Consider the following 22,442-nt stretch of genomic DNA (forward strand, 5'->3'; position numbering starts at 1 on the left):
ATACAACCCCAGGGAGAGGTGTGAAGCTGCCCATGCTTTTCTCAGCACATGCTGCCGACAGTTGTGTGCTGTTCTGGTCACACTGAGAGCAGAGATGGCTGCGGTGGCCATGGTGCCCGGCGGGGTGAGATGTGTGCGGGCACTGGGTGCGGGGTGTGTGGTCAGTGCCTGGGAGCCGGCTCCGCTGCTGCCCACGGAGGATCAGGAAGTGTCCTGCCCTCTGATTGGCTGACGGCAGCCTGGGAGGCGTGGCCCGGCACTCTGCACTACTCTGTAGAAAAGTCCCTGCCTGCTGACTGATGCTCAAAGTTCCCAAGTTTCCCCCCTGTCCCCCAGCGGCTGAGAGCGCAGCACCGCGGGCTGGGAGGAGCGCCACTCATCGCACCCCGGTGACACTGCACCCACAGGCGGCTGGCAGAGGCGGGAGCGGAGCCGGTGACCTGCCTGCACCTCCCCGGGCCTGCACCATCGCCCGCAGGACATCTGCTGTGGATACTGCATGACACTCGCCCCATCCTGACCCCCAGCGCCCTCTTCTCTCATCGGTGCCCGGGCGGGAGGCTGGCAGCCTTGGCCTCCACTAGGAGGTGGCAGAACCATGCAAGCGCGCTACTCCGTGTCCAGCCCAAACTCCCTGGGTGTCGTGCCATACCTCGGAGGGGATCAAAGTTACTACAGGGCGGCAGCAGCTGCGGCAGCAGCTGGCGGGGGCTACACTGGCATGCCTGCCCCCATGAGCATGTACTCCCACCCAGCCCACGAACAGTACCAGGCCGGCATGGCCAGAGCCTATGGGCCTTACACTCCTCAACCCCAACCCAAGGACATGGTGAAGCCCCCCTACAGCTACATCGCCCTGATCACCATGGCCATCCAGAACGCCCCCGACAAGAAGATCACCCTGAACGGCATCTACCAGTTCATCATGGAGCGGTTCCCCTTCTACCGAGACAATAAGCAGGGCTGGCAGAACAGCATCAGGCACAATCTGTCCCTCAACGAGTGTTTTGTCAAGGTGCCCAGGGACGACAAGAAGCCGGGCAAGGGCAGTTACTGGACCCTGGACCCAGACTCCTACAACATGTTTGAGAATGGCAGCTTCCTGAGGAGGAGACGGAGGTTCAAGAAGAAAGACGTGGTCAAAGATGGGGGCAAGGAGGAGAAGGAGCGGCTCCTGAAGGACCACCACCAGGCCCCGAGCTCCCAGCGCCAGGCACCGGGGGAGCAGGACAGCAGCTCCCAGCCGGTCCGGATCCAGGATATAAAGACTGAGAATGGCACCTCTTCCCCTCCCCAGGCCATGTCTCCTGCCCTCAACCCTGTGCCCAAAATCGAGAGCCCCGACAGCAGCAGCAGCATGTCCAGCGGCAGCCCGCACAGCATCCCCTCCAGCAGGTCCATGAGCCTGGACCCCACAGAGGCCCACCACCAGCACCACAGCCAGGGCTTCAGCGTGGATAACATCATGACCTCCCTCCGGGGGTCTCCGCAGGCCACGGGAGAGCTGGCCACCAGTCTGATCGCCTCCTCCAGGACGGGCATAGCCCCTTCTCTTTCCCTCAGCTATTCTCCGGGCCAGGGCTCTCTCTACAGCTCGCCTTGTAGCCAGAATGCCAGCGGTGCCAGCTCTGCAGGGAGCTACCATTGTAACATGCAGGCCATGAGCCTGTACTCTGGAGACAGGTCTGGACACCTGGCCTCGGCCACCACCCCGGCGGCCACCACCGTGGAAGAGACATTGCCCGACTACTCCATCACCACCACCACCACCTCTGCCCTGAGCCATGGCAGCCTGAGCTCGGGCCAGGAGCACCCGCACCAGAGCAGGCTGCCGTCCTGGTACTTGAACCAGTCGGGGGATCTGGGCCACTACCCGGGGCAGCAGCAGAACTTCCACTCGGTGCGGGAGATGTTCGAGTCGCAGCGGATCGGCCTGAACAGCTCCCCGGTGAACGGGAACAGCAGCTGTCAGATGTCCTTCCCGTCCAGCCAGTCCCTGTACCGCACATCGGGGGCCTTCGTGTATGACTGCAGCAAGTTCTGACAGCCCCCCAGTGCCGAGCCTGGACCCCCGGGACTTTGTAAAGACCCCATTAGTTTGTACAGACTGCCAGGTTTGTAGGGGACAACACGTAAGTTCCTGCTCTCCACAGGTTCTTTGTAAGGTATCTTCTTCCCTATGTTACAGAGCGTATATATATGGCGAGCTTCTATATGGACATGTATATTGCAATATAGTAATTTATTTTTTAATGTCTACGTGGATAATGAGGACCAAACCAGACAGTGTTTCCATCTGCGTGTGCGAACATTGGAGTTTTCATTACAACAAAAGGGAATTGTACCCAACTATTTTACCGGTTTGTTTTCTTCTGAAGGCATAGTATTGTCTCTTTCCTAATAAATGACCATTCTATTGAACGAGAACCATGTCTGCTGCTTTGTAACCTCCTGCCTCCTCTGCCATGGGGGCAGCCGGGCTTGTCATTCCGATTAATAGAAGAGAAGGCAAAATAGTGTGCCCATACTGTGCCTACAGTGAACTCATAATGTACCTATCGTGTGCCCATAGTGTACCTATAGTATGCCTACAGTGTGCCTACAGTAAGCCCATAGTGCACCTATAGTGTGCCCATAGTGTACCTATAGTATGCCCATAATGTGCCTATAGTGTACCTATAGTATGCCCATAATGTGCCTATAGTATGCCCATAGTGTGCCTACAGTGTGCCCACAGTGTACCTACAGTGTGACCATAGTGTACCTACAGTGTGCCTACAGTGTACCCATAGTGTACCTATAGTATGCCCATAATGTGCCTATAGTGTACCTATAGTATGCCTACAGTGAGCCCATAGTGTACGTATAGTGTGCCCATAGTGTACCTATAGTATGCCCATAATGTGCCTATAGTGTACCTATAGTATGTCCATAGTGTGCCTACAGTGTGCCCATAGTGTACCTATAGTATGCCCATAATGTGCCTATAGTGTGCCTATAGTATGCCCATAGTGTGCCTACAGAGTGGCCACAGTGTGACCATAGTGTACCTACAGTGTGCCCATAGTCTACCTATAGTATGCCCATAGTGTGTCTATAGTGTACCCATAGTGTGCCTACAATGTGCCCATATTTTGCCCATAGTGTGCCTATAGTGTGCCTACAGTATGCCCATAGTGTGCTTATTAATTATCTGAAATGATCCAAAATTATATATTTACCCGGTGCATGTAAAATACACAGATATGTGTAAACGAAGCTAGATGAATATGCCTAAAATTATAGTTTGGCATTTTAGTATATTTAGATAGATATTTGTGTGTAATATGTGCATTTATTGCATTTATATACACTCAAAGTATGTATGAATTGATGTATATATATATATATATATATATATGTGTGTGTATGTGCATATAGTATACATATGTAGGTACACACACGTATTTCTGCATATATATGTGTAACCGTATATAGATGCGCAAATATGTGTGTCCGTATATGTATGTATACTATATGTATGCATTTTGCTTATATGCATTTATGTCGTTTATTTTATATTATTTCTTAACATGCATTTATATTATTAGTGTATATATATATATATATATATATATATATATATATATATATATATATATATATATATATTAGTTTTTTAGTGCAGGGAATTAACCCGAATTGGTCTGGTTTCTTGCGCTGCTCGTACATTTGTCCGCTTTTTCACACGCTAGCGCCGTTGTCCTGCTCGTCGCCAGGTAGGAGCTATTCGGGGGATCCTGGGGCAGTGTCCAGCCCTCCCCCACCCCGATCAGTCAGGGATTGCAGTAGATCCATTAGCTTCAGTGATCGGAGAGCTGATGGTTGCAGGACTCTCGGCCTCCCGACATCACAGGGAATGATCCGGCCGTATCTGGAGAGAGGCATTACAGGCTCATTACTAGCGCTCCTTGTCACAGGTCGGGTTTATGGTTTACATAGTCAAGATCGCTCATTTCTGTAATCCGTCTAATATTATTTGTTATCGATGATAGGATGTCTAGTGATCGGCGCCGCAGTCCTGATTAATGGCTGCGGACACTTTCAGAATACCGGTCCTAGAACCTGATACCTGACTGGATTCACTCAGACAAATATTTTGAGATGGACAAATACTCTTGTGTTTGGTCGTTTGAAATAGAAAAGTCTCCCTGGTGGTCGCAGGCGCTTGGAGTATTTTGTTGTCATTATTTCAGTGCAGTGTTGACAGACCCCAGAATGTGCAGGATAGCCCGGACTGCTGCTGGCTGGCACTGCCCGACATTGGTTATCTGACCGCTAAATATTCATTATCTTACAGAAATACAGATTATTATTTCTAGATCATCTATCACTGTTTATGTATCTAAATAATATAGAACTATATTTTACATAATAATAACGTTTATAATACATCTATCTATAACTGTTTATGTATCTAACCATTTATTATCTACATTATATATAAAATATTTCATTATATTGTCCATGTACATATATCTATAATCTCTCCATCACTGTTTCTTTATGTATGTAACATCTTCTTTTCTAAATTATATGTAACATATTATCTATCTATTATATATCCATGTATCTATCATATATCTATCTATTATATATCTATTATCTATCTCATATCTGTCTATCTATTATCTGTCTATCCCATATCTATCCATTATCTATCTACTATATATTTATCATCTATCTATATCTGTCTATCCCATATCTATCTATTATATATTTATTATCTATCTCATATCTGTCTATCTATTATCTGTCTATCCCATATCTATCTATTATATATTTATCATATATCTATATCTGTCTATCCCATATCTATCTATTATATCTTTCTATCCCATATCTATCTATTATATATCTATTATCTATCTATCTCATATCTGTCTATCTATTATCTATCTATCCCATATCTATCTATTATCTATTTATCATCTATCTATATCTATCTATCTATCTATCTATCCCATATCTATCTATTATATATCTATTATCTATCTATCTCATATCTGTCTATCTATATCTATCTATCCCATATCTATCTATTATCTATTTATCATCTATCTATATCTATCTATCCCATATCTATCTATTATATATCCAATTATCTATTATCTATCTAACTATCTACAGTGCTGTGCAAATTCATTGGGACAAAGCAAAAACATAAAATGTTATAATGCACTGTTACATACTAATTCTGAAAATTACCTTTTTCCACTGGCTAGTTGACCAAGATTTATTATATATTAAAACTGGTTTGAATCACTGACTGGTAACCACTTATGATTTTACTTAAAAAGTGCTTTGTCCCAATTAATGTGCACAGCACTGTATGTATCTATCTATGTCTCTTATCATCCGAATCTAGTAATAATCCAGGTAAGGACAGAGCGGCCATTGAATAAGTAAAGTAGGGAGGCAACATGACAAAGATCCCAGAACTCATTCTGAAATCATTATTTGGAGATGAATGTAACCTCCTAATTAGTCTGTTGGTGCAGTGAGTAAGTGTCAGTGCACTGCAGCCCACAGAAGGTGTTTCGAGACTGGCACACATGGCTGACGTTTATTAGCATAATTAGCTTTGTATGTAAATTGGGAGAGCAGGTCTGTCACTCCTAGTCTGATCTTCACCATTATTAGGATCAATAATATTAATAGTCTAGTTTATTAGATTCTGCGGATATAAATAGTGATTATACAGAATTATTATTATTACTGTTTTCAGTACCAATATTAATAACGTTATTGATTATTGCAGAGATGCTAACAGTTTTCATAAAACGAATTAGCCATGATGATAATAATGATACTTGCGATGACTGCGGCGATCAGTGCACCAGTCTGTATCTGGCATCGCACAGGCAGTCTGTGTGGCTAATGCGGTGGCTCGTGAGAAGCAGAGAAGCTCTCCTCTATGTGCTGGGCAGTGTGGGGGGCTGCCCCGGGGCTGGAGGTGGGATCCCACCTATACATGTCCTGGGTGTATGGTGCAGCGCCTGGCATCATCAGAAACGGGCACGGAAACCTGCGAGGAGCAAATCGCACCGGCAATGGCTGCACGCGGACACCGTACTAGGGCATCGGTGCTGACGTCACTGCTGCCCCTGACGTCACTGCTGCCCCTGACGTCACCGCTCCCCATCACACCCCGCCGGACAGCACTCTATACAGGGCCGCCTGGACCCGTGGCTGTGGGCTGCACGGTCTCTCCCTGCTGCCCCCCTGCAGCCAAATCACCCACCCTGAACCCTCAGCAGATAAATATGCCAAAATGTCGGGGGACGGAGGCTCCATCCAGCCCTGTATTCTCAGGCTGTGCCAGCTCAGATACACATGGCCATTTCATAGAATGTAGTCTGGGCGTAGATGGATAGGGAACTAAGAAAGAGGATGGAGGGATGGATATTGGACAGATTGATTTACATAGATAAATAGATATTAGATAGATAGATAGACACACAGATAAATATGAGATAGATAAATATTAGAGATATAGATTGATAGATAGATATTATATATATATAGATTGATAGATAAATATTAGATATAGATAAATCAATATGAAATAGATAAATATGAGACAGATAGATAAATAGATTATAGATAGATAGGGATAGATAGATGATACACAGATATACAGAAAGATAGATAGCAGATAATAGATAGATATATAAATGATAGATAAATAGATACATGATGGATAGACAGATAGAAGATACAAGATAGATGGATAATACATGAAAGCTAGATGACAGATAGATATATATTAGGTAAATACATAGATAAATAGATTATAGATAGATAGATAGATGATACACAGATATATAGATTGATAGATAAATATTATAGATAGATATGAAATAGATAAATATGAGACAGATAGATAAACAGATTATAGATAGATACAGGGATAGATAGATGATACACAGATATACAGAAAGATAGATAAATGACAGATAGATAGATAAATGATAGATAAAAAGATACATGATGGATAGATAATACATGACAGATAGATAATAGATATATATTAGGTAAATAGATAGATTAGGGAGATAAAAATATAGGTCATATTTAAGCAAATAGCGATAGATATATTTGTAGATAATATATGCGGATAAAAATAAAAATTTTCAGACAGCTAAAAAAATATATTTTTCCTATCTAAATATTATCTATAGTTTAGTCCCTGTAGAATTGTATTTCTATGTGTGAAGTATCGCTCTGGACATTATCTATCTCACCAGTGTATACCAGTACAGGTGTGACAGACCGGGGTTCAGGCCTTGTGAAGTCATTAGATATTAGGACACTATAGTCATTAATGGCACCGTTTTTGGATTTCGGGGCAGATTCTGTCCAGGCAGTATTGTCGGGCACAGGCTCTTCAGGCTTCCTACACATCTGTCACATAGGTTTATTACTTTAGATAAAGAACTCCAGTAATGAGCGCTGATGATGAGGAAGATGGCTGTGGCCAGGGACATGCTGCTGTTAGATCATTCTTCACCATATATTTATTTCTAGAATATCTGTTATTTACATATGCGGCCGGATAATCACGGAGGGCTATTGAGTAGATCGTTTTAAAATAAATATATACTGTATAGTGGTAGAAAAACAATCTTTATGAATAGACACATATGAGACAGGTACATTTTCAAAGACACTTGGTTAATATTATATAATTATAAATATACTGCTATAAATTGGTAATTCAATTGCTGAATTAATTTGACTCTAAAATGAATATTTAGAGCCAGATCGAGGCTTTCTGTGCTTGCAGTGCTCGGGTATGTGCAGATGTGATTGTGATCAGACTCATAAAGCCATTCATTTCATTCCAGAGCTGTAAACAAATGTCGCGTTAGGCCGAGATTGATGGCTCCATGTAATAAAAGCAGGTCTGCTCAGGAAGGAATAAAACGCAATCACAGACAGGGAATCATTCTTCAGGCTGAGGAGACGCAGGAGAGAGGGACGGGGGTCCCACTGTACAGGCAGCACTAGCCCACCAGGACCAGCACTGATCAGCTATGGAAGGCTCTCAGGATCGGCAAGATTACTGGTGCTCGGTTGGTTTCCTTGTAGAAAAAATAATTATTTTATTTCTGCAGCGCTGACATATTCCATAGCACTTTACAAATAATGAGTTGTCATCTAAATGACACCATAGGAGATATGTGTATATTGCAGGATTGTCATTATAATAGAGCGGAGTATTATATTATTATATATTATATTATATTTTATACTTCATCATGTTCTAAACTGTTCTAATCAATTAATATAAATACATCTTACCTATATATCATACAGAGTACAAAATGCTAATTATTATAACAATTTTGTGTGTGTGCATCTCTCTGTGTATATATATATATATATATATATATATATATATATATATATATATATATATATATATATATATATATATATATATATATATATATATATATACACACAGGTAGTTTATTGGTTTATCTATCCATCTATCCAGCCACCCATTATATAGTATACTATGATAGTGTGTGTGTATATGTATGTATGTGTGTGTATATATATATATATACACACACACACACACATACACTATTATAGCATACTATATAATGGTTGACTGGATAGATAAAACCTGTAGTTCTGATAGTTGCTGTGAGCCCAGGGTCTGTGTTCCCTGTGCACTGTGCTGCTGATGGGGATGTTTGCTCAGTGCGCTGATCCCAGACCCTCCATCCCAGACCCTCCATCCCAGACCCTCCATCCCTGGATCTTTCCTACTTCCCGGCTGCTCTTTCAGGAGCTGTAGATTTCCTCACCAGTGTGGCAGGCCCGCAGCGCACAGAGGGGCCATTGTGTGTCGCACACAGACGTCTTGTTGTGCGCCAGTCGCACAGCACCTCTGATAATTGCATTATTACAATCACTTCTCCTCCTGTAATAATCGCAGTGCCCTCAGACCCACTGGGAGTAAATCACCGGCAGAGCAGAATTGGACCCCGATGTAGCAGTGCTGTGCGGCCCTGTAGCTTGGTGTGTGCAGCCGGGCAGGGGATGTGGAAGGTGCAGGTATGTAGCATATTGTTGAGTTCTGGCTGCACTGTATTCTGCCCTCCCTGCAGCCTCCTGCACTGACAAGTCAGGAGCAGAGATCGCCTGCAGATACTGCAGAGCTGCTAATAACTCGTGTTCTCCTCCACTAACCACAGCTAGGGGTGTCAGACAAGGTGACACGGGTACACAGGGAGCGTCTGCTGGGTGCCTGGAGGACGGTGCGGAGCCACAGGCTATGCTGAGACACTGCAGAGCAGAAAGTTACCCCAAATCTATGCTCAGACACTGCAGAGCCGAAAGTCACCCCATGTCTATGCTCAGACACTGCAGAGCCGAAAGTCACCCCAAATCTATGCTCAGACACTGCAGAGCAGAAAGTTACCCCAAATCTATGCTCAGACACTGCAGAGCCGAAAGTCACCCCATGTCTATGCTCAGACACTGCAGAGCAGAAAGTCACCCCCAAATCTATGCTCAGACACTGCAGAGCAGAAAGTCACCCCCAAATCTATGCTCAGACACTGCAGAGCAGAAAGTCACCCCTAAATCTATGCTCAGACACTGCAGAGCAGACAGTCACCCCCAAATCTATGCTCAGACACTGCAGAGCAGAAAGTCACCCCAAATCTATGCTCAGACACTGCAGAGCAGAAAGTCACCCCCAAATCTATGCTCAGACACTGCAGAGCAGAAAGTCACCCCGATGTCTATGCTCAGACTCTGCAGCCCACATGCAGAACAGACGCTCTGCAGGGAAGACCACTGCTCTGGTCGGTGACTATCGGGGGCAGCTATTTCTGATTAGTGGAGGTGCTGAAATGTCTCCAGCACAGATGTTTGTCGATTAATTCCTCCATCATGGGACATATTGGACATACTTCCAGATTGTGCTCAGTGTCTGCAGTAGGAAGAAAGGAATCCCTTTTATTATGTATGATTATTATTATTATATATTATTATTAATACTAAATAAAGGTGGGTAGCTGCCTTCTGCGGGCACTGAGCACAACCTAGAAGTGTATCCAATGATGATGAGATTATTATTAATAATTATTGCTTAGGAATACTTCATTCTCATTATTATACAGTAGAGCAAACTCCTAGATCGTGCTCAGCGTCTGCAGCAGGGAGTAAGGAGTCAAACAATAATATTAATTATTATGATTATTATTCTATATTATGTATTGGCGATACCTTCCTCCCTTTCTGCACACACTGAGCAATCTGGAATGATCCTGGAACTATTATTATTATTATATTTCCTACTACAGAAGGCTGCATGTAATAACGCAGGGAGCATTTTCCACGCTTTTGCCGCCGTATTTCGGTTTTCCTGTGCGCCCTGTGCAGACAGCGCTGGTATAGACGCATGCCACCCAGGTGCCGCACAGCACATGCAGCGTTCCACTTTTGTACCACAGCAATGCCAAGGCATGGCGCAGGAAAGCTGCTGGTGGAAGTGGGCTGTGTGGAGTCTCCTGCTCCGAGCCCATACACACCCAGCAGGGTGCACACACCTGTAGCCTGTGAGCAGGGCAGGCTGCTGGGCAGCTGAGGGCAGGAGCTGCAGGTCCACACTCATCTGCTTCCCATTAACAGCAAACCACTGCTGACCCAGGTCCTCCAACACTTCCAGCAAGGTGTCCTCTAAGGACACACTCTTTAGAAGCCAGGTGTTCCGCATCTCAGGCCAGGCCCAGACTTTCCACTGAACACCTCTGGAAGGCTCCTACTTCTCCTCCACCATCAGTGCCATACAAAGAGCCCTCTCTTCTCCAGCACAGGCAGCCCCCATAGTGCAGGGCACATTACAAAACCACTCATTCTAGAAAAAATAGCCCCTTCTTGGCTAAATTACTCAAAGTCTAGGATGTCATAATTAATTAATACTGTGCCCAGACAAGGAAGCCCATGAAAAAACTTCTGTCAACTATTGGAAATTGTCTCACTTCTTCATTGTACTTTTCAGAATGGCTGTGTATTTAATTCTTTGTATGTAGTAAAATGTGTGTGTACATGCAAATGAATAAATACAATGTATTATACACACACTTCTATGTATGTATATATTATATAGTATATGTGTATATATATATATATATATATATATATATATATATATGCTATGTATTATTAAATAATATAATACATAATAATGTATACATGTATATTAATAATGTATACATACAAATTAATAAATACAATGTATTATACACACACATCTATGTACATATTACATAGTATATGTGTACTGTATATATATGGTATATATTATTAAATAATATAATACATAATAATGTATACATGTATAATAATAAAGTATACATACAAATTAATAAATACAATGTATTATACACACATCTATGTATGTACATATAATATAGTATGTGTACTGTATATATGTGGTATATATTATTAAATAATATAATACATAATAATATTTACATGTATAATAATAAAGTACACATACAAATTAATAAATACAATGTATTATACACACACATCTATGTATGTACATATTATATAGTATATGTGTATATATATGGTATATATTATTAAATAGTATAATACATAATAATGTATACATGCAAATTAATAAATACAATGTATTATACACACATACAGCTCTGGCAAAAATTAAGAGACCTCTGCAAAATGTTCAGTTTGTCTGATTTTTCTCTTTATAGGTATATTTTTGAGTAAAATGTAAATAGTTCTTTTAGTCTATACACTTCTGACAACATGTCTCTGAATTTCCAAACAATAAATTTTGTATTTTTTTTCTGAAAAGGAGAAATGGTCAAAATAAAAAAATAAAAAATAAATACAAAAACAGGCCTTTCTGACCTCAAATAATGCAAAGAAAACAAGTTCATAATCATTTAGAAACAACAATACTAGTATTGTAACTCCGGAAGAGTTCAGAAATTAATATTTTGTGGAATAACCATGATTTTTAATCACAGCTTTCATGCATCTTGGCATGCTTTCCCATCAGTCTTTCACACGGCTTCTGGGACAAAAATGTAAGCAGTTCTTCTTTGTTTGATGGCTTGTGACTATCCATCATCCTCCTGATTACATTCCAGAGGTTTTCAATGGGGTTCAGGTCTGGAGATTGGGCTGCCCATGACAGGGTTTTGATGTGGTGGTCTCTTAATTATTGCCATAGCTGTATATGTATGTATATTATATAGTGTGTGTGAGTGTGTGTGTGTAATTTTATTTATATAGCGCCAACATATTCCGCAGCGCTTTACAAATTATAGAGGGGATTTGTACGGACAATAGACATTACAGCATAGCAAAAATCACAGTTCAAAATAGATACCAAGAGGAATGAGGGCCCTGCTCGCAAGCTTACAATCTATAGGAGAAAGGGAGACACGAGAGGTGGATGGTAACAATTGCTTTTGTTGTTCGGACAAAGTGAATATGTATATATACTATAAAATATAATAAAGTGTGTGTACACAAATGTGAATTATAAATTAAATACATATATGTATATATTATAGTGTATGTGTGCCTATATATGGTTTAAATTATATAGTATATATCTTATATAGCATGTATAGTGTGTGTGTGTGTATATATATATATATACACACATACTATAAAATATATAAACATAAATGCATGCAACTTAAATACAATGATATAAGCACATTATATATACACTATATATTATATACACACGCAAGAAAAAAAAAAATATATATATATACACACATATACATTACCTGTTACCCTATGGGCCTGTCTGAACCTGTGTATATATATGTATATACACAGGTTCAGACAGGCCCATAGGGTAACGGGAATCCACTGATGGGCCCCTGTGCAGATCTGGGCCCCCAATCCCACTGTATGAGCAGTACTTGGTATAATCCACTTGATTCACTCTGTACAGAAAAAAAACAGCATATTCTCGTTCATTAACCAAACTGCCCAGTTTATTATTATATAGAGATATAGGTAAATTTGTGAACGAAGGTAGTGTAATATTTGTATGCAGGGGAAAAGTGGGCCCCCCAAAGTGAATGTTACTGGTGGGCACTTAGCAGCCCAGTCCGACACTGTATATATACACACACATACATATAGACACACACACACAAATATATATACACACACACACACACACACATACATACATATATATATATATATATATATATATAATCAAAGTCCTTGAGACCTAATAAAACATTTTTAATATAGAATTATTCCACGCGCTCCAGTGCAGCTCTAGCAGTGTAATCCATACTCCCCTGGTGGGTAGATTCCTCCATAACATAACTAAAATGACTTTTAAATACGACTGCAATTATAATAAACTTTATGTAGAAAATAAATCACTTTCCTTAATCACTCATCATGTGACTAATGCCTATTTTGTCTCTTACAAGTGTCTGTCCATCCTCTGCTCTGAATTATTCAGTAATGCTGCACCAGGAATCCTATATGTAATGTGCCAAAGAAAACACTCAATATTTTGTGCTTTTTTTTCTCTTTCTCTGTAACCCCATAAAACTTTTTTCTCCTAAAGGACATTTACATATTTGAATCTCAGCAAACATACAACACGCTGACTGTATTTCGTCCAGTGCCCGACCTCAAGTGAAAAAAAAAAAAAAAAAGCGAAAGGGATTTAAGAGGGAAAACTTGATGGAAGATTCTTTAGCGCCGTATGGGCTCATTGACCTCTGCATAACCCGGGCGCCTTGGCAAAGACGTCTTGATCAACATTTACAAACCTTACAGCTTTGTAGGTATAGTCTTTCTACTGTCTGCCATCTTTTCAGCTGCCTCAGGATCCTGTGCCTAATTATAGAAAGGAGAAACAGGAAAGGCACATGAATGGCGCTATTCTGAAGGTGCTCGGCCTGGATATAGAGGAGCTTTTTGTCACCAACTCTGTACTAGGTTACTACTTTCAAGACAACTTCAAACCTCCCCTTACACACTTCTTACACTTAACCACATTCTCAAAGGAGGCTTTTGAGCTATTACCTTGCATTACTGAAATGCGCATTAGCGGAGTGCGTAATACTGACCATAGACGTAAAGAATTTTTCCCCCAAACAATAAGTTCTCTTTTTTTTTTTTTGCTGTTGCAATAAGTCTCAGAAAAGGGGCTCGCCTAAATTGGTAAAAGGTCTAGCAATGAATATCTGACGGAAAACGTTCGTGGTTCCAAAGATGATGATCGTGTTAATGAGAATCTTTACATCTGTGATCAGCTCAAGTCAGTAATAAAAGGCTAAATATAATGAAAGACGTCGACTTAGGCTACACAACGACGTGTGGCGATGCAGCATTGAGAACTTGCCAGTCACATGCAGCGGATGAGAATAAGGCCTCATTCACACATCAGTCATTTTTGTCATATGCAAAAAAAAAACCTCAAAATTTCATGAGTGATTTTGATCAGAGTTTGGACAGTGTGTCAGTTTTTACTGTTATTTCTTTTTGATGAATGATGAAGGTTTCTCAAGCTTCTATTAAACAGTCCATGAAAAAAGGACAGCACACGGATAGCAGCTGAATGCGGTCAGATTCTTCCACGGACCCGTAGACCTGTCTCTGTGGTTCTGTGCAGACCAATTGGCCAGCAAAAATACACAGACCAGAAGATAGATCCACAGTCTGTAATAGGAATGAGTTCTTAAAAACATGGGTAGGACTTCGACGGGAAAAACGGTCAATCTGAATGAACCCTTAGAGCATGTTCAGACAAGCGTATTATACAGACATGTGCTGTCCACTATTTTATTCCAAAAACTGCACGAGACTTGCCACTCAAGACTATAAATAATAAAGATACTTTATTTTTATATAGCGCTAACATATTCCGCAGCGCTTTACATTTTGCACACATTATCATCACTGTCCCCGATGGGGCTCACAATCTAAATTCCCTATCAGTATGTCTTTGGAATGTGGGAGGAAACCGGAGTACCCGGAGGAAACCCACGCAAACACGGGGAGAACATACAAACTCTTTGCAGATGTTGTCCTTGGTGGGGTTTGAACCCAGGACTCCAGCGCTGCAAGGCTGCAGTGCTAACCACTGCGGCACCGTGACTATGGGTGCAAAAAAAAAAACCCCAAAAAATCCCTGGATCCTATGCGGAAAATCCTCATCGCATTTGATTTTGACATTATTAACGTAGGAAACGGTATTTGATCACGTTCTTTTTAAGATGTTGATCTATGGCACCCCGGAATGTGATCACGGGACGCAGAGAGGTTACTATTGCAGTTGGGAGTCTGTTGAAGGCCTCCGTGCCTGACATCACATAGCTCTATTGGCCGAGCTCCAACGGAGACCGTGATTTTTACTATATAAAGCAATACTACAGAATTGCTGGATATAGTGCAAGTGATCAGATAATCACAGGTTCAAGTCCTCTAAGGATACTAACAAATACAGTAAAAGAAAAAAAATTAATATAAAAATCCGAATCAACCTTTTCTTTTCTCTCATTAAAAAAAGATATTTAAAAAATACACACGTCCGTGTTCTCACTGTGTCCACACAAGTCAGACTTCTAAAAAAAATATATATAATTAATGACCCCAAAGGATAAACACAATCAAAATAAAAAAATAAAAATGTCAAAATGGTGACAACTTTTTATTTTTATTTAATAAATAAAAAAACTGGACAAGTTCGGTGTTGCAGGAATTACACAGACTTGGACAATCATAATTCCAGGTTTGTACCAAACGAAGTACACTTTAAAAACAATTCCTGAAAAACAGTGCAAGACTTCAAGACTTTCAGAATTGCATTTCTGGGGGGCAATTTCATCACGCTTTTTTCCCTGTTTTCCAGTACAATATGTGGTAAAATGAATGGCGTCACAAATACAACGCGTCCTGCAATAACTAAGACTTTATACATTTATGTGGATGGAAAAATAAAAAAAAATATATGGTTCTTGGGAAGAAATAAATTAAAATGCAAAAATGGAAATTGGTCATGTTGGGAAGGGGTTAACCAAACCCATGAATCCATAGGGATAGTAATGAGTTTGAATTCCTTCATACCGTGATGATTCCCCTGTACCTATGAGGTTCAGTGCCTCACTTGTCGTTATGTCCTGGGGAGAACCAGATCACTGTATAGAAGTGGAAGGGCGTCTTGTTGGATTAACATACACTCCATTAAGATGTAACGCAGCAGCACCCTAAGGCCTCATTCAGAGTTCAGTTTTTCACGTACTCGTTATATCTGTTTTTAATAAATAAAACATATTCATTATCTATAGTCTAATCACACGTCTGTGTTTTTTATTTCATGTTTGCAGGAAAAAAAAAATCAAGGAGACTTGTCTATTTTTGATTTGAGTTTAGGATCAAAATCCCCCATACAAGTCTATAGGTGCGAGAACATCAAGCACAGCAGATTTCGTCATGTGTATGCAATCTGTTTGTAACATTGCAATGGGTAGGTGAAGATTTGCTTTATTCAAATCCAACACAATCATGAAAATCAGAGTATTTTCTTGTGTACAGCAAAATTAATAATCCATAATCAGCCTTCTTCATTTCCTAGCATGCAGCAGTTGGGGCAAAAGTGGAAATCCTATATATTTATTTGGACTATTTGCCGTAATCTTTGCCTGTTTTTCAAAAGCCCTAAACGGAAAGATAACATTAATTTGCAGTGCAATAACAGTGTGTGACCTCCATAACAGCCTAGTGTTAGGCTAGGTTTGCACATAAGTATTTTTCCACTTACACAAGAAAATGTTGAAAAGTTTTTGAGCAAAACTAACATGCTAGCTTTCCCTTTAATGTCTGCTTTCTGTGTAATCCAGGCAGTATTGCACTGATGAGATCCTAGTGGATACCATGCTATAGGGTGGGGAAAATACTGTATTTGTATTTGATTCACTGCTGATTTTGCAAGTTTTCCTACCAACAAAGAATGGAGAGGTCTGTAATTTGTATCGTACACTTCAACTGTGAAAGGCAGAACCTAAAATAAAATCCAGAAAATCACATTGTATGATTTTTACATAATGAATTTACATTTTATTGCATGAAGTGAGTATTTGATACAGTAGAAAAACAGAATCTAATATTTGGTACGGAAATCTTTGTTTGCAAATACTAAGGTCAGACGTTTCCTGTAGTTCTTCACGAAGTTTGCACACACTGCAGCAGGGATTTGGCCCACTATACATACAGATTTTCCCCAGATCTTTCAGGTTTCGGGGCTGTTAGGTCTGCAGACTGGCTAGGCAACTCCAGGACCTTGAAATGCTTCTTACGGAGCCACTCATTAGTTGCCCTGGCAGTTTGTTTTGGGCCAATGTCATGCTGGAAGACCCAGCCACGACCCATCTTCAATGCTCTTACTGAGGAAAGGAGGTCGTTGGCCAAACTATTGCCATGCATGACCCCATCCATCCTCCCTTCATTACGGTGCAGTCGTCCTTTCCCTTTTGCAAAAAACACCCCCAAAGTATGATGTTCCCTCATCAGTCTTCATGGTTGTAACGGCGTTCTTGGGGTTGAACTCATCCTTCTCTCTTTCTCCAAATATAGCAAAGGGAGTTGATACCAAAAAGTTATATTTTGGTCTCATCTGACCACATGACCTTTTCCCATGCCTTCTCTGGATCATCCAGATGGTCACTGGTGAACTACAAACAGGCCTGGACATGTGCTGGCGTGAGCAGGGGGACCTTGTGTGCCCTGCAAGATTTTAATCCATGACGGCGTAGTGTGCTACTAACGGTAATGTTTGAGACTGTGGTCCTAGCTCTCTTCAGGTAAATGGCAAGGTCCTTCCGTGTAGTTCTGGGCTGATTCCTGACCGTTCTCAGAATCATCCTTACCCCCACGAGGCAAGATCTTGCATGGAACCTCAGACCGAGGAAGATTGACAGTCATCTTGTGTTTCTTCCATTTTCTACTAATTGTGCCAACAGTTGCTGCCTTCTCACCAAGCTGCTTGGCTACTGTCCTGTAGCCCATCCCAGCCTTGTACACATCTGCAATTTTGTCCAAGGTGTCGTTAGACAGCGCTTTAGCCTTGGCCATGGTGGAGAGGTCAGAGTGTGATTGATTGTGTCGACAGGTGTCTTTTATAAAGATAACAGTTCAAACTGGTGCAAATAAGTGCAGAGTAGGAGGGCTTCTTAAAGAAAAAACAACAGATCTGTGAGAGACTGAATTCTGGCTGTTTGGTAGGTGATAAAGCATTTATTTCATGCAATAAAATGCAATTTAATTACCATATTTAAAAATCATACAATGTGATTTTTCTGTTTTTTTTTTTCAAGATTTTGTCTCTCACAGTTGAAGTGTATCCACAATAAAAATTACAGACCTTTACATTCTTCATCCAGACCACTCCAAAACTTGCAAAATTGTCAGTTTATCACATGCTTTTTTCCCCACTGTTAAGTAGGTATTTTTTTGGCACTTGTCCTGAGTGATGCGAAAACAGAAAGACAGACACAAGGTTGCCAACTTGACTTTTTTTTTTCTGGACAGCTTATCAAAAAATCAGACAGACAATATTTATTACAGACACAATGGAAAACCATAATAAATTAAGAGTTATAAACGATACATGTCTGCAGACCCTAAATCTGATATTTAGACATCAGCTGTACTCACTAAACTGAAAAAATGACAATTTCAATCTTAATAATCTGTATAAGTTTCTTCAGCTGTAGAAAAGAATCACGGACGTCTTAAACATTTTTTATACACAGGTCAAAAATGTGCCCAATTTTTACACACTGTCCAGGGATTTATAGTAATAATAATAATCTTTATTATGCACTCCGTGCAGGAGCGGTGCCTGCACAACTCCCGACATCTTTACTCCATGCTGCAATTGTTATCAATCGCAGCATTTAGCAGGCATACAGAGGGAGGGAGCCCCCTCTGCTCTCTGATGGGTGCCCCCACGACATAATCGCGAAGGGTCGATCGTTGCTGTGGTGACCCGATGTCATCAAGGTGACATCCGAGTCACAAGAGCTAGCAAAATTGCTACACCATGCTCACAGCATGGTGTAGCAAGTTCGTCTGTCAGTAACATAGTAACATAGTAACATAGTTAGTAAGGCCGAAAAAAGACATTTGTCCATCCAGTTCAGCCTATATTCCATCATAATAAATACCCAGATCTACGTCCTTCTACAGAACCTAATAATTGTATGATACAATATTGTTCTGCTCCAGGAAGACATCCAGGCCTCTCTTGAACCCCTCGACTGAGTTCGCCATCACCACCTCCTCAGGCAAGCAATTCCAGATTCTCACTGCCCTAACAGTAAAGAATCCTCTTCTATGTTGGTGGAAAAACCTTCTCTCCTCCAGACGCAAAGAATGCCCCCTTGTGCCCGTCACCTTCCTTGGTATAAACAGATCCTCAGCGAGATATTTGTATTGTCCCCTTATATACTTATACATGGTTAATAGATCGCCCCTCAGTCGTCTTTTTTCTAGACTAAATAATCCTAATTTCGCTAATCTATCTGGGTATTGTAGTTCTCCCATCCCCTTTATTAATTTTGTTGCCCTCCTTTGTACTCTCTCTAGTTCCATTATATCCTTCCTGAGCACCGGTGCCCAAAACTGGACACAGTACTCCATGTGCGGTCTAACTAGGGATTTGTACAGAGGCAGTATAATGCTCTCATCATGTGTATCCAGACCTCTTTTAATGCACCCCATGATCCTGTTTGCCTTGGCAGCTGCTGCCTGGCACTGGCTGCTCCAGGTAAGTTTATCATTAACTAGGATCCCCAAGTCCTTCTCCCTGTCAGATTTACCCAGTGGTTTCCCGTTCAGTGTGTAATGGTGATATTGATTCCCTCTTCCCATGTGTATAACCTTACATTTATCATTGTTAAACCTCATCTGCCACCTTTCAGCCCAAGTTTCCAACTTATCCAGATCCATCTGTAGCAGAATACTATCTTCTCTTGTATTAACTGCTTTACATAGTTTTGTATCATCTGCAAATATCGATATTTTACTGTGTAAACCTTCTACCAGATCATTAATGAATATGTTGAAGAGAACAGGTCCCAATACTGACCCCTGCGGTACCCCACTGGTCACAGCGACCCAGTTAGAGACTATACCATTTATAACCACCCTCTGTTTTCTATCACTAAGCCAGTTACTAACCCATTTACACACATTTTCCCCCAGACCAAGCATTCTCATTTTGTGTACCAACCTCTTGTGCGGCACGGTATCAAACGCTTTGGAAAAATCGAGATATACCACGTCCAATGACTCACCGTGGTCCAGTCTATAGCTTACCTCTTCATAAAAACTGATTAGATTGGTTTGACAGGAGCGATTTCTCATAAACCCATGCTGATATGGAGTTAAACAGTTATTCTCATTGAGATAATCCAGAATAACATCCCTCAGAAACCCTTCAAATATTTTACCAACAATAGAGGTTAGACTTACTGGCCTATAATTTCCAGGTTCACTTTTAGAGCCCTTTTTGAATATTGGCACCACATTTGCTATGCGCCAGTCCTGCGGAACAGACCCTGTCGCTATAGAGTCACTAAAAATAAGAAATAATGGTTTATCTATTACATTACTTAGTTCTCTTAGTACTCGTGGGTGTATGCCATCCGGACCCGGAGATTTATCTATTTTAATCTTATTTAGCCGGTTTTGCACCTCTTCTTGGGTTAGATTGGTGACCCTTAATATAGGGTTTTCATTGTTTCTTGGGATTTCACCTAGCATTTCATTTTCCACCGTGAATACCGTGGAGAAGAAGGTGTTTAATATGTTAGCTTTTTCCTCGTCATCTACAACCATTCTTTCCTCACTATTTTTTAAGGGGCCTACATTTTCAGTTTTTATTCTTTTACTATTGATATAGTTGAAGAACAGTTTGGGATTAGTTTTACTCTCCTTAGCAATGTGCTTCTCCGTTTCCTTTTTGGCAGCTTTAATTAGTTTTTTAGATAAAGTATTTTTCTCCCTATAGTTTTTTAGAGCTTCAATGGTGCCATCCTGCTTTAGTAGTGCAAATGCTTTCTTTTTACTGTTAATTGCCTGTCTTACTTCTTTGTTTAGCCACATTGGGTTTTTCCTATTTCTAGTCCTTTTATTCCCACAAGGTATAAACCGCTTACACTGCCTATTTAGGATGTTCTTAAACATTTCCCATTTATTATCTGTATTCTCATTTCTGAGGATATTGTCCCAGTCTACCAGATTAAGGGCATCTCTAAGCTGTTCAAACTTTGCCTTCCTAAAGTTCAATGTTTTTGTGACTCCCTGACAAGTCCCCCTAGTGAAAGACAGGTGAAACTGCACAATATTGTGGTCGCTATTTCCTAAATGCCCAACCACCTGCAGATTTGTTATTCTGTCAGGTCTATTAGATAGTATTAGGTCTAAAAGTGCTGCTCCTCTGGTTGGATTCTGCACCAATTGTGAAAGATAATTTTTCTTGGTTATTAGCAGAAACCTGTTGCCTTTATGGGTTTCACAGGTTTCTGTTTCCCAGTTAATATCCGGGTAGTTAAAGTCCCCCATAACCAGGACCTCATTATGGGTTGCAGCTTCATCTATCTGCTTTAGAAGTAGACTTTCCATGGTTTCTGTTATATTTGGGGGTTTGTAACAGACCCCAATGAGAATTTTGTTACCATTTTTCCCTCCATGAATTTCAACCCATATGGACTCGACATCCTCATTCCCTTCGCTAATATCCTCCCTTAAAGTGGACTTTAGACAAGACTTTACATAGAGACAAACCCCTCCTCCTCTCCGATTTTTACGATCCTTTCTAAACAGACTGTAACCCTGTAAGTTAACTGCCCAGTCATAGCTTTCATCTAACCATGTCTCGGTTATTCCCACTATGTCAAAGTTACCTGTAGATATTTCTGCTTCTAGTTCTTCCATCTTGTTTGTCAGGCTTCTGGCGTTTGCGAGCATGCAGTTTAGAGGATTTTGTTTTGTTCCAATCTCCTCACTGTGGATTGTTTTAGAAATGTTCTTACCTCCCTTCTGAGTATGTTTTCCTGGGTCGTCTTTGTTCGAGTCTAATGTTTTTCTTCCCGTCCCCTCAGCGCTGACGTTTTGTAAAGCATAGCAAAGCTCCTGCTTTGTTATTCTTTACAAGTGATCAGACTGCAAAAAGTGAAAGTCTCATAGTGGGACAAAGGAAAAAAGTGAAAAAAAAAATTATAAAAATAAATAAAATAAAAATACAAAAATATATTGTACCCATAAATAAATGTTTTTATGAAAAAAGTACACATTTGGTATTTCCAAGTCCAGGGCGACCCAACCTATGAAACTGTCCCACTAGTTAA

The 22,442-nt window shown here is 40.8% G+C and overlaps 1 protein-coding gene and 1 long non-coding RNA gene across 2 annotated transcripts in view; both read left to right on the forward strand.

Annotated features, from left to right (window-relative positions):
• The first annotated feature begins 293 nt into the window (after positions 1-293).
• FOXC1 (forkhead box C1) lies at positions 294-2,427 on the forward strand. The gene has a single exon (XM_069730757.1). The coding sequence runs from the start codon at positions 599-601 to the stop codon at positions 2,042-2,044; it is 1,446 nt and encodes a 481-aa protein (XP_069586858.1). The 5' UTR covers positions 294-598; the 3' UTR covers positions 2,045-2,427.
• Positions 2,428-3,750: 1,323 nt separating this feature from the next.
• The window catches only part of LOC138642545 (uncharacterized), a 136,096-nt gene continuing 117,404 nt past the window's right edge, over positions 3,751-22,442 (forward strand). Inside the window, exons 1-2 of the long non-coding RNA XR_011314055.1 lie at positions 3,751-3,959; positions 16,419-16,558. This is a non-coding gene — a long non-coding RNA (uncharacterized lncRNA). The remainder of the gene's footprint in view (positions 3,960-16,418; positions 16,559-22,442) is intronic.

This window comes from Ranitomeya imitator, chromosome 6 (genome assembly GCF_032444005.1).
Source record: "Ranitomeya imitator isolate aRanImi1 chromosome 6, aRanImi1.pri, whole genome shotgun sequence".
Taxonomy (NCBI): Eukaryota; Metazoa; Chordata; class Amphibia; order Anura; family Dendrobatidae; genus Ranitomeya; species Ranitomeya imitator.